Source organism: Perognathus longimembris, chromosome 17 (assembly GCF_023159225.1).
Source record: "Perognathus longimembris pacificus isolate PPM17 chromosome 17, ASM2315922v1, whole genome shotgun sequence".
Taxonomy (NCBI): domain Eukaryota; kingdom Metazoa; phylum Chordata; class Mammalia; order Rodentia; family Heteromyidae; genus Perognathus; species Perognathus longimembris.
Genome location: NC_063177.1, coordinates 17,402,639 through 17,415,814, shown reverse-complemented (window position 1 = coordinate 17,415,814; position 13,176 = coordinate 17,402,639). Strand labels below are relative to the sequence as shown.

At 43.2% G+C, this 13,176-nt stretch overlaps 1 protein-coding gene across 1 annotated transcript in view; it reads left to right on the top strand.

The window, feature by feature from the left end:
* The window catches only part of Vps53 (VPS53 subunit of GARP complex), a 124,545-nt gene that overhangs the window by 64,663 nt on the left and 46,706 nt on the right, over positions 1–13,176 (top strand). The window contains exons 12-13 of the mRNA XM_048367241.1: positions 3,484–3,585; positions 10,501–10,595. Of these exons, the coding sequence (XP_048223198.1) occupies positions 3,484–3,585; positions 10,501–10,595 (197 nt within the window). The remainder of the gene's footprint in view (positions 1–3,483; positions 3,586–10,500; positions 10,596–13,176) is intronic.

The window sequence follows — 13,176 nt, the reverse complement described above, 5'->3', positions numbered from 1 at the left end:
GAGACGGGATGTCACTTGGGGTGGTTAAGACATTAAACGCCAAGCTTGTACTTTTCTCTGAATTGCTTCATTAAGAGAGGCACAATAGTCAGGTAGGTACAAGGGCAAAACAAAACAAAACAAAAGCAAAAAATCCTCTTGAGTGTTAAAGAAGTTAAATAACACTCCTAAGTGCCAAAGCCTGGCCTTGAACTCAGGTCTGACAAATCCAGAACCTGTGCCCTCACTACTGCACAAGGAACCTCGTTTCAGATAATGACAGCACAGTTACACAGGCTAAAGAATGATCTTTGACTTCTTTGACTCATTTTCATCCTTTTTCCTCTTTTGTGCTTTCTTAGCAAGTCTTGATGCACATTCCACATACCCTCAGCCCCCACCTTTCTCTCTTCCCCATATCTTTTTTTTTTTTTTTTTTTTAAATGGCCAGTCCGGAGCTTCAACTCAGGGCCTGAGAACTGTCCCTGAGCTGCTTTCACTCAAGGCTAGCACTTTACCACTTGAGCCACATTGCCACTTCTGCCACTCTTTCGGTTTATGTAATACTGAGGTATCACACTTAGGGCTGGCTTCACACATTCTAGGCAAGCACTCTACCACGAAGCCACATTCCCAGCCCATCTCTTTCCTAAATCTATCCCGAATCTGGCTGCTTTTCTGTCTCCACATCACTATCTTAGGACACAGCCCCCATCTGACCCTACCTAGAACAATACATTGGCCCACAAACTGGTCTTCCTGTTTCTGTTATAGGCCATTTTCCCACAGCAGTTGGATATTTTTTAAAATTCATAATAGAGGCAAGATACAGTAGCTCATGGCATGTGATCTTAGCCACTACAAAAGCAGAGCTCTGTAAAATTGTAGTTCAAGGCATATAAGTGCAAGGTACTGAATTTAAACTCCATCATTGAGGCTGAGCATCCTAGTGTTTTGGACAAGAATTTGTTTTATTTATTTAGTTATTTAGCCAATCCTGGTGCTTGAACTCAGGGCCTGAGCACTGTCTCTGGCTTCTTTTTGCTCAAGGCTAGCACTCTACCACTTGAGCCACAGCGCTACTTCCGGCTTTTTCTGTATATGTGGTGCTGGGGAATCGAACCCAGGGCTTCATGTATGCTAGGCAAGCACTCTACCACTAGGCCACATTCCCAGTCTGTTTTTTTTTGTTTGTTGGTTGGTTTTTTGTTTTTTAAGAATTAGTTTGAAGGAATTTTAATAGAGTTACTTTAGAAGGTGAAACCAAACCATTGCAGCTGTATTTTTTAAATTCAAATTTTGCTTTTTTTGTTTGTTTGTAATACCTTCTGATGGTGTCCCTGGCACTTGGCAGTCATTCATCCTATGGACCATCTGCTATCTCTCCTGGCTTACAGATGGGTTAGTCCAGCTTGTTCCACTGATATTTGCTGAAATATTACAAGATTAGACAGTCTCTGACTCCCTCTCCACTTAGCTTCTTTATCTTTAAGTAGCCATTCCTTGCTGGTCACCTCATCATCCCCAGCAACAACCAAACTTCAGTCCTACTTGTCACTCGACTTCTTTTACCCTGAAATTCCCAATACCTGGATGCAAACAGTATCTCAGTAAAAACTGTGTAAACTGTATTGAATTAGCCCCATCACTGACCCTTGTGTGGATCATGTGTTTTATCTAGGGTTTCATACAGTTTATTACAGTTGGTCCTTCATGTAGTCCTGTGACTCTTCCCAGCCTCATCCAGCAGATGAAGCTGGGTGGTTTGGCCAACACAACAGTATTGGAGCCAAAACCCATGTCTCCTGCCCCCAGCTTTCCCACTAGTCTGTGGTCCCACTCTGATATATTTTGAAGTAGTGATCACATTCAGAGATGGAAGGCATTTTGCTGAGGAAGGTTTCTGTTGTGGTCATCGTAATGGAACTTACTTGGGAAGAGACTTCTGTCTAATCCAGAACACATGACATTAGCTTTGTAATTCCAATTCAACCCCTTCCATCATTGGGATTAATGCATTCTTATTTATTGAGCATCTGTTATATGCCAGACACCAAAGATAAAGGAGGGGAATAAGGCAGACATAATGTCTGCCATCATGGAATCTTTAGGGAAAAGACAAATGAACAATTGTAACAAGTAACTAGGTCGGGAATGTATAGGGTGGGGCCAGATCATATGTAGGGATTTCTTTTTAAGTGCTTAATCCTCATCTAAAACTTTTATTTCCTTGAGCTTAATAGAACATACACAGATCCATGTAAGGAACAGTCATCACATTAAGCAAATTCAAATCTAACCTGCTAGCTGGGAATATGGCCTAGTGGCAAGAGTGCTTGCTTCCTATACATGAAGCCCTGGGTTCAGTTCCTCAGCACCACATATATAGAAAAAGGCCAGAAGTGGCCCAAATGGCAGAGTGCTAGCATTGAGCAAAAAGAAGCCAGGGACAGTGCTCAGGCCCTGAGTTCAAGCCCCAGGACTGGCCAAAAAAAAAAAAAAAAAATCTAATCTGCTAAAGTTTTATTTAGTCCAGAAACAAATGGGCATAAATGGTTAGTAACCAGGTGATATGATTTTCTTTTTGAGTAGTTCTTTGTGAGATCTGATAGAAACAAGGTAGCAGAGAACCAGTGGAACAGATATTTAACTTTTTCCTAAACTAAATTAGCCACACTCTTTAGGTTCCTGCACACTTCATTTTCTGTGAAAAAAAAGACCTTACATCATCCCTTATTGCAGATGTAAGGTGCTGGGTGGACATTTTTACACACACACACACACACACACACACATACACACACACACACATATATGTATGTATCTATCTATCTATCTATTCCCCCAACCTTGAGTAATGAATGAGTAGACAAACAACATTTGGATATTCATCCCATCATGCAAAGGCTTCTGGCAGGGTACCTTTAATGTGTCTGTGAATATTAGACACGGTCATTTTGGCACCATAAGTTATGTGTGTAGTAGCCCAACACATCAAACACCAGTTCATCCCAAGCAGTATTTGACATGGAAGGATTTCTAACATGCACCTGATAGATGAGAACGGCTTCCCTCAAATTGAGCAGCAGTCTTAGCCAGAATAGACTTAAAGAAGACTGGACAATAAAAGTCTAGAGGAGGGGCTGGGAATATGGCCTACTGGTAGAGTGCTTGCCTCGTATACATGAAGCCCGGGTTTGATTCCTAGCACCACATATATAGAAAAAGCCAGAAGTGTCGCTGTGCCTCAAGTGGTAGAGTACTAGCCTTGAGCAAAAAGAAGCCAGGGACAGTGCTCAGGCCCGGAGTCCAAGCCCAGGACTGGAAAAAAAAGGTCTAGAGGATGAGAAATTAATATGAAGGCCTGGGGATGAGAATGCAGTTCATGTTTCCACTGTTCTTGGTTTAAGAGTCAGTCCTGAGTTCATGGCTTAGCTGTTGGGGAGAACATCAGGAAGGCTACCAGATATGCTCAGAAGATATTACTTTATGTTTCCTTAATAGAAAAAACTGGAGTCCCCACCACCATCTACCAATCCCTTCCTGGAAGATGAGGCCACACCAGAGATGGAGGAGCTGGCGATGGACAAAGGAGAGTTAGACCAAGTAAGTCCATCTGATCTGTATGGCTGGCCACCTGTGACTTCCCTGTTGTTTCTTTGGGTGAATGGGTTAGCTTGTTTTAGATGCTGTCCTGTGACTGTGGACTGCATTCAGAGGTCCCAGTGGTGGTGGGCTTTAGAGAGAACTTTTATGTGATAGTGAAAACAACAGAGGAAGAGCAGCTCTTCTCCCCAACAGCCTCCCCAGCCCCAGAATTTAGCACAAGCTTAATCCATTCATGTGGCAGGGCTGGCAGAATCCCACTGTGCCTCATTCATCCTGTCCTGGGCTGCAGCGTAGCTTCCCACTGTACTCCCCTCTGGTGCCATGATGACCTATTCTGAGAGGCTGAAAAACTCCAGGGAAGTCTCATGGAAGTGTCCCAGGAAGTGTCATGGGCTGGGAGATAATTCTATACAGTGTAAGCTGATCCCATTAGGTGTGGAAGCCCTTAGAAATATCCTGAGTTGACCAATGGCATCTTTGGAGAGTTTCTTTTCAGGGCACATTAACGTTTTCAATTTCCTTCAGATTTTTTCCATCCAACATTAGATTTCCTCTCTCTCCTGCAGAACAGTATTTTGTTTCACTGCCATTTTATGACAAGACATGTTAGAGTAACAAATCAGCCTATTTCCTTTCTGGATTAGTGATACATCTTTTTAATTTTATACTTGGCTACTAGGAGATTATTTTATGGTGTTGTTTGTTCCAGACACCCCCATGAGGGAGGTGACTGGGAAGACCAGTTTTAGGAAACCTGTAGGTAGACTCCATAGCTAACTCTTGAGTTCCTGGTATGGTGAGGGTAGGTGTATAAAGCTGCAGGAGCCAAGAAACCAGAATCCCCAGAACAATTCAGTCAGCATCTTGGTCCATTGATTAAATTATTTTGAGGACAGGACACCTCACAGTTTTATCATGCTTTGTAGAAGTATAAGTTTGACTTCATATTGCCTTAGCAGCTCCTGGCCTCCTGTTTTATAGTGATGGAATTGCCACTCTGAGAGGCTGAATGACTTGCCTAGGGTTACATAGTTTGCAAGTGGAACAACTAAGACTAAAAGCCAGCTCTAAAGTCAGAAGCTAGAATTCCTTTAATATTTTTCATGAAACTAAAAAGTAGAATCAAAAGCCAGGTGCTGGTGGCTCACACCTGCAATCCTAGCTACTCAGGAGGCTGAGATCCATGCCAGTTAACCAGCAAGAAGTCAGAAGTGAAGGTATGCCCCAAGTGGTAGAGTGTCTGCCTTGAGTGAAAAAGCCAAGCTAGAGCACCAAGTACTGAGTTTAACCCCACCCCCCACCCCAGACAAAAAGAAAGAAAGAAAAAGTGGAAACCAGGGGCCAGAAATGTAGGTCATGGGTGGAACAATTGTCTAATAGGCACAAGGCCCTCAGTGTGATTTCTAGTGCCACAAGAAAAGTAGAAGCTAGATTAAGCATAGTGTCTTATACCTGTAGTCTCTGCACTCTGGAGGCTAAAACAGGAGAATTGCAAGTTTGATAGCAACCTGGACAATGATGTGAGATCCTGTTGTTGAGTGAGTGAGTGAGTGAGTGAATGAATGAATGAATGAATGAATAAAGGTGGAAGCCATAGAAGTAAAGCTTATGAACCAAAGTGAATGAATCAAGCAGAAGGGTTATCTTGAGGCTCTATCCCATTGATGTGTGGGAATAGATGAAGGTGATTAAAAGCTATCTCATAATAGGCTAACATGAGAGGAGAAAAGAACCTCTTCAGAAGTACATTTCTTACATCCTGGGAGTAAAAGCTCAGGCTGTGGGAGGAAGGGTGTCATTGTTTTGCTGTGTCCTCCACCTTCACTGGGCCACCTGTACCCTGGGGGCTTATGTTGTGCAGGTGTACCCTGTGGGGTATTCCTGTCTCCCTATTGCCAGTGGCTGCCATTGTTGGGTCAGATTTGAACACTAAGTGCTTCTTGTGCTGCCATGGAAAGCCATCCTTGTAGGTGGTCATATCTGGATGTCATAACAATTATGATAGAGCCTCTCTGTACCTATGAAATCAGTTTTGCCAGGAATCAGTTTCTTCTGAAATGTCCTACCCGCTGTGAAAGGTTGAAGTGATTATTGTACACCAAAGACTATCCTCAAGCTACAGAACACTGACAGCAGAAAGATATCTGGAACTGCAGGCTCCTATAGTCAGAGCAGTTATATTCGGAGTCCCTCTGTATTGTGAACTACAAGGTCAAATCTCTTTTGATCCTGAGGTTTTATTTCTTTTTTTTTTTTTTTTTGGCCAGTCCTGGGCCTTGGACTCAGGGCCTGAGCACTGTCCCTGGCTTCTTCCCGCTCAAGGCTAGCACTCCGCCACTTGAGCCACAGCGCCGCTTCTGGCCGTTTTCTGTATATGTGGTGCTGGGGAATCGAACCTAGGGCCTCGTGTATCCGAGGCAGGCACTCTTGCCACTAGGCTATATCCCCAGCCCCGGTTTTATTTCTTTTAAAAAGAAAAAAAATATATAGCTGGCATAGGTTGTTCATGCCTATAATCCTGGCTACTCAGGAGACTGAGATGCAAGGATCAAGATTTGAAGCTAGCCTGAGCAGACTATTAAACACCAAAAAGCCAGAAGTAGAGGCATGGGTTGGTAGAACATGACCTTTGAATTAAAAGAGTATGTGAGGCCCCAAGTTCAAGTTTCAGTACAAGCACACACAAAAAAAACCCCACAACAACAATGTAATAAAACCTTAAACTAAAGTAAAACAACCCTAATTAGTAATAAAATACAAATCAGTGACTAATGCCTCCCCACATGTAGCCCCCAACCTCCCACTTCCTTGTCAGTACTTGTCTCTCTGGCTTAATAAGGTGAGTCCCAGGAACTCCCTCTTCCCAGAAGCCTGTTGGCTTCTGGAGCTCTGAAGTTGGGGGCATAGGAAGAAAGGACCCCTAGAGTATGATGGGAGGGAATACACAGGACATAGCAGGGACCAGCAAGAGGTCCCTGCATTACCCACATCATTGCCCCGGCTGCAGTCACTAGGCCTCAAAGTCAGGTTCAGCTCCTACTTGTACTGTAGTTTATGCCTGGCTATTAGGAAGGGAGAATGAACTTGAAAAGCAGTTTTCAGTTTCTAAGATGGCTTGTACAACTAGGTGCCAAGATATTTCAAGTGATTACAAATGATATCTGAAAGGCGGCAGAGGGTACTGAAAGAGGGAAAAGAAATCAGGAATTTCTGGTTTTAAAATGTACCCTTCTGGTGATCCGAGCAGTTAGGTTTAATCTGTTTACATTGGATAGTAATAAAAGGAAATGGGCCCAGCTGCAGACCTCCTTACTGTGACAACAGTAACCTTTTATTATTCCATCAAGCTCCAGGAGGAAATAGCTTAAACATCTGCAGCTTTTGGACAGAATTCACACACTCAGAAATCCAGCCTAAATGCTACTGCTAAATGACTTAGTGTGTTCTTTAAGCCGAGCATCAATCCTTTGGGAAGCTGTGTAGTGCAAAGGGAGACACAGAATTGTGGTGAAATTCCAGCACCTACTAGCTAAACATGAGCACATCCATAAAGCAGCTATAGGCCAGAGGCAGCCCTAAAGGAGGAGTAAAAAAGGAAAAACTTAGGCGGGCTGTCTTATTACCCCCACCACACCTCTGTCTTGCTTTAACTCATGCTGAAAAGTGCTGCAAGAGCATCTCAGTGCTGTTGTGACAGGACCAAGCAGCCTCTCAACACTTGTGGGCAGAGGTGGGGTGAAACAGGTGGAAAGTTAGACTGGGGCACCTGCTCTGTCTGCTGATGAAGACCTCTGAAGCTGATGCAGTTCTGAGAGCCTCCTCAGGCACAAGACCCCTGAGAACCCATCCAGATGAGTTTGTTGCCATCACATGTCACCTAGTTTGTATCTTATAATTACCCATCGAACTTTTCAACTTTACTTGGAGTTTTTTTTTTCAATCATGTATCATTTGGGGTGTATATAAAAAGCAAAGCATAAGCAAAATAAATAAATTTTAAATATGCCTAAAATGTATTCACATGCAGAGTCCAGGCCTTTGGAATCACTTGTTTAAAAACTGTTTTGGCTGGGGACCAGTGGCTTGCATCTATAATCCTAGCTACTCAGGAAACTGAGATCTGAGGAAGATCAAGGTTCAAAGCCTCCTGGGCAGGGAAGTCTGTGAGACTCTTTTCTCCGAGTAACCATTAATTAACCACCAAAATGCTGGAAGTAGAGCCGTAGTTTTAGTAAAGTGTTTGCCTTGAACCAAAAGATTCAGGAGCAGCACCTAGGGCTGGGACCAAAAAATAAGTCTGTTTTTCCAGGCACAGTAGTGCACATATGTACTCCTAACTACTCTGGAATCTGAGGCAGGAGAATCCCTTGAGCTCAGATGTTCAAGACAGTAGCAAACCAGGCACCCATGGTTCAGGTCTATAACCCTAGCTACCCAGGAAGCTAATATCTGGCAATCTCAGTTCCAAGCCAGCCCAAGCAGATAAATCCTAGAGATTCTTATCTCCAGTTAATTAGCAGAAAGCCAGAAGTGAAGGTGTGGCTCAGGTGGTAGAGCAGCAGCCTTGAGTGAAAAAACGCAAGCAAGAGTGAGTGGGATTGAGTCCAAGCACCATTTTGGCATTGAAAAGAAAGAAAGAGAGAGTGAGTGGCAAGGTGAACGAGGAAAAGAGGGAGAATGAGAGAGAAGAAACACCCTGATTCAAAAGCAAAATGAAACAAAATACTTTACATACATCATACATACACATACACACACACACACATCTTTTTAAAAAAAATTTTGTCAGTAGTGGGGCTTGAACTCTGAGGCTGGGCTCTTCAGCTCAAGGCTAGTGCTCTACCACTTGAGCCACAGTGCCACTCCCCATTTTCTGGTGGTTAATTGAAGATAAGAGTCTTGTGGACTTTCCTTTCCCCGGATGGCTTTGAACTGCAATCCTCAGATGTCATCCTCCTGAGTAGCTAGTATTACAGGCACGAGCCACTGGCACCCAGCCTGTACTTTATATTTTGAGCTAATTATAACCTCATTAACTATGATCCTCTTCATCCCCCCAGTGGTGACAGCTGACAAAACCATAGTGCTTTACCAAGCCAGGAAACAGATTCAAACTCCCTTATACTCAGGCCTGGAGAAGTATTCCCACACACTTGTTCTCTGGGCCATAGACTCTGGATGGCGTGTGTGTGTGTGTGTGTGTGTGTGTGTGTGTGTGTGTGCATGCTAGTGTGTTACAGAGGGTAGGACCCAGGGCCACCACTGGAGCAATACTTCCAGCCTTTTTGTTTTTATTTAGCTTGTTGAAAGAGGCTCACTTGGCTTTGCCTGGGCTGGCCTGGAACTCTTGCCTTGGTCTCCCTAATAACTAGGAAGCATGTACCACTATACCTGGTTTGATGAGCCCTTTCTTAAGGGTGCCCCACTAGTGTCTGTGATTTTTTTCCTCCAGGCCATTGGCAGCATTTCCCACGTTTCTTTGTTATTCCTGCCTTAAGAAAAATAATTTCAAACTTAGAAAAAAAAGGGGAAGTATGGCCTAGTGGTAGAGTGCTAGCCTTAGCAAAAAGAAGCCAAGGACAGTGCTCAGCCCCTGAGTTCAAGCAAAAAATAAAATAAAGGGTGGGGGGGGGCGGAGAAGGTTATGACAAGGAATCACAAATGCCTTTTACCTAGAGCCAGCAATTGTTAACATTTTGTTACATTTACTTTACTATTTCCTCCTGGTTCTTCCTACTACCTGTTACTTCAGAACAATTTGGAAGTATTGTAGAAATAATGTCCTTTACCCCTTAAGTATTTAAGTATGTATTTCCTAAGGACATTCACTTACAATGCCACAGAGGAAAATCAATAATTTTTGCTGCCGTTTTGGCAGTACTAGGTTTGAACTCAGGACATCCTATTTGTTTATCAGGTGTTCTACAGCTATGCCATGCTTCCAGCCCACACACAGGAAAATCAGACAATGTAACTCAGTACAATGCTATTCTCCAATCCATAGACTTTTTTTCTGTTTCACAATGTAGTCATTTCAAAGTGATAAATGAAAACATTGTCAGTATTTGGGAGAGCACACATAAAAGATTAAGTCAGTAAAGACAATTGTAAAGTGTCCATCTTAATTTTAAAACAGAGAGCATGTTATGTTATATAAATTCCCACAAATCAGAAGTTATTCAGCAGAAGTGTAAATATTTTCTTAAAAGGAAAAAAAATTGTAAGTGAAAGGAATAGTAAGCCAGGAGTGGTAAGGCATACCTGTAATCCCAGCACTCTGGATGCCTGGGGAGGTAGGAGGATGGTGAATTTGAGGTTAGCCTGGACTACATAGTGAGTGTGAAACCAGCCTTGGGGATATGACAAAACCCTGTCTCAAACACGTGTGCATGTACACACACAGAGAAATACACAAAATATACCTGTAATTATGTTTCATATTTTAATTATTAGAAAGATGCCTAGATATAGTAGTTATACATGAAGGGTTATTGTAAGGGATACACAGCATCAAAGTGCTTGGCACACACAATAACCACAGTAATGGAGGCTACCAGAATTAGATCATGTGAAAGCATGTTACAAATTTTGAAGCACTGTACAAATTTTTAAGACATCAGTCAGATACTGACTAGCTTCCAAATAAAAAATGTACATATTAATCCAAGTAGCAGAAGGTCCTTGATCATACACAGCAAGTAAGTGATGCTAACATAGCCAGCATCTTGTTCACAGGCTCTGGTGAATCATTGTGCAGGACCTGGGCCCACTCTCATTACAGAGTGCTTCTTATCTGTGAGCTGAGAGTTAATTGGAAGTGATGTTTGTTTTTTGAAATTGCTTGGAAATTTGCAAAGATTGCTCAAATACTTTGTGTCTTCCCCCCTTACCCCACTTCTTTTTTATTTACAGCCTAAGAAGCCAAAAGCCCCAGATAATCCATTTCATGGTATTGTTTCCAAGTGTTTTGAGCCTCATCTCTATGTATACATTGAGTCCCAGGACAAGTAAGTGACAAACTTTTTTGTTGTCTGCCCCTCTGGTCATGATAGGCCTTAACAAGGGGGACAGCTTCTTTTAGGAGCTGAAGGAGGGATGAGGGGCTCAGCATCCCTGTGACCCTCCCTGTAAACTCATTAAGGGCATGTTGGTATCTTTTAAATGTTATTCTTTATTTTGTCTGTAGCTTTCAGAGTTATTGAAAATGCAATGGAAAGAGGGGGGACCTGGGAGCCAGGTAAAACTCCATTTAAATCAGCTTCATGCTTATGAATGAACAATTCCTGGTCTGGTTTGTCCTCTTCTGCAGTGAAGTTAATGAAGTCCACCTCACAGGCTTTGTGGTGGGGTGGAAGAGATGATATAGTGGCCTTGGCATTCTATGGTGCTCAGAAACTGGATTGGCCCTTCCCTCTCTGTGATCTTATTCAGGATTCCTGTATGGGTGGCTTACTTCATCAGTGTTAAAGGCTTCCTGCAACCTCCCGGCCTCCAGCCTCCACCTGCCCAGGGAACATTTTGGCAGCACCCTGCAGGAAACCTGCAGAGTCAGTACTTAGGAAGGAAGCAAAAGTGGAGTCCCTGTAGCCAGCTCTTGTGCAAGTTGGGTTAAGCTGTCCTTACATGTTTTCAGTGGATTTCTCCATGTTTATTTTTCAAGGAGGACATGAGTTTATCTCCTACTCAGGAAAATGTAATGATTTCTTCTAACTGATTCTTGCAGAAGAGATGTCTACATTAGCCCTGTCTTCACATCATCCTGTGGTATCCTTAGTCAGAGAAGTTAATGCTGATTCCATTTCCTCCTATTCTCCTGAGTTTCCTATCATAACCATTCTGTTAAAACACAGCCCCATCACACCCCATTACTGGTATTGGGAAGCCTAGAATCTTTCTATAACGAGTACACTTGGGTTTTATTTTGAATTGAACTCAGTTTACAGAAGAGTGACAAGAATTGTTCATAGAGCTCCTATAAATCTTTCATCCAAACTTCTCAGTTAATGCTCATCTCTTTCTCTTTTGCTTTTTTCTCTCTCATATACTCAGCTGTACATGTAATATCTTTCTGAACTACTCAATTTTCACATTTAATGTTGCAGATAAGATGGCCCATTACTGGGCTAGGAATATGGCCTAGTGGCAAGAGTGCTTGCCTCATATACATGAAGCCCTGGGTTTGATTCCTCAGCACCACATACATAGAAAAGGCCACTTGAGCCACAGCACCACTTCCTCAGATGACTTTTTCTCTCCTTGTTTTAATCTGTCCCTGTATGGATGTTGCTCTGCGATCGTCTTTATCTTGAGGGCACTTTACATATCAGTGGAACTCCCAGCAAACAGTATGTCATATGATACTCTCAAAGACTTACACAGTTCTTGGGCACAAAGCCCAAGCTTTAGGGGTGAGGATAGAAGAAACATATCAGATATGCTGTGTTTCTCTAAGCCAGGGAGAAAGTAACAACAGTAATATCAGGTATCGGTACTCATGGTATAATAGACACAACTGGAGGCAGGCAAACCCAATTCCAACTCCATTATATTGAGGATTAGTGAAAAGGAGCCAGTGTTGATTAGCATTACCCACTATGGGCTCAGAGTAGGAGAGGGTTGTCACAGTTCTTGAATTTTTGACATCCTTATACTACATAAAAATTTTTTTTAAAAATCAGTGGCATAGGGGCTAGGGATATGGCCTAGTGGCAAGAGTGCCTGCCTCGGATACACGAGGCCCTAGGTTCGATTCCCCAGCACCACATATACAGAAAGCGGCCAGAAGCGGCGCTGTGGCTCAAGTGGCAGAGTGCTAGCCTTGAGCGGGAAGAAGCCAGGGACGGTGCTCAGGCCCTGAGTCCAAGGCCCAGGACTGGCAAAAAAAAAAATAATCAGTGGCAGAAGTTCCAGTTGAGAGAGGGTAGAGTTGAGTTGGGGTTGTTCGGATGAGGTCTGAGCTGAGGAGCTGAGGAGGCGGGAGAACACTGACAAGGAAGCATTTAGGTAAAGACCCATCTATGGGGGGAGGCAGAGGAGAGGCTACAGTGAGGTGAGTGGCAGAGAGGAGGTCTGCTGGAGGAGAGGTGGAAGGGTAGACAGAAAAGTTGGATAAGAGGTGGTGAGAAATTGGGGTGCTGACTATGGATCTTTCCAATGTCAACTAATGAGGTCCTTCTCAGCTTGCTGACTCTCCCACAGACAAAGACCTACCCTCTCAGCCCCAAGCTCTTTGAGGGCAGAGTGGGCACATCTGGATATAGTAAACTCTGAATAACAAAAGCACTTGAGTAAAATGTCAGTTTTTTCCTATTCCTGCTAATTGGTGCTGTGTGTGGTTCTTGTCTTTTTCTTCCGATTATATAAATATATTTTAAAAACACAGCTGGATCCTTGTAGCATTAGCCAGCAGTCTAAAGAGGTACCACATGTCAAGAGTGGGGCCTCCTGTTGTCCACATAGCACAACTGTGCCGAGGAAATGGTTCTGATCCTGCTGGATTTGTGCTTAGGTGACTCAGGTGACCCAGGCAAACTCAAGGATGATTGAATGGGAAATGGGAGACAGATCACAACCTCCATCACCACGACA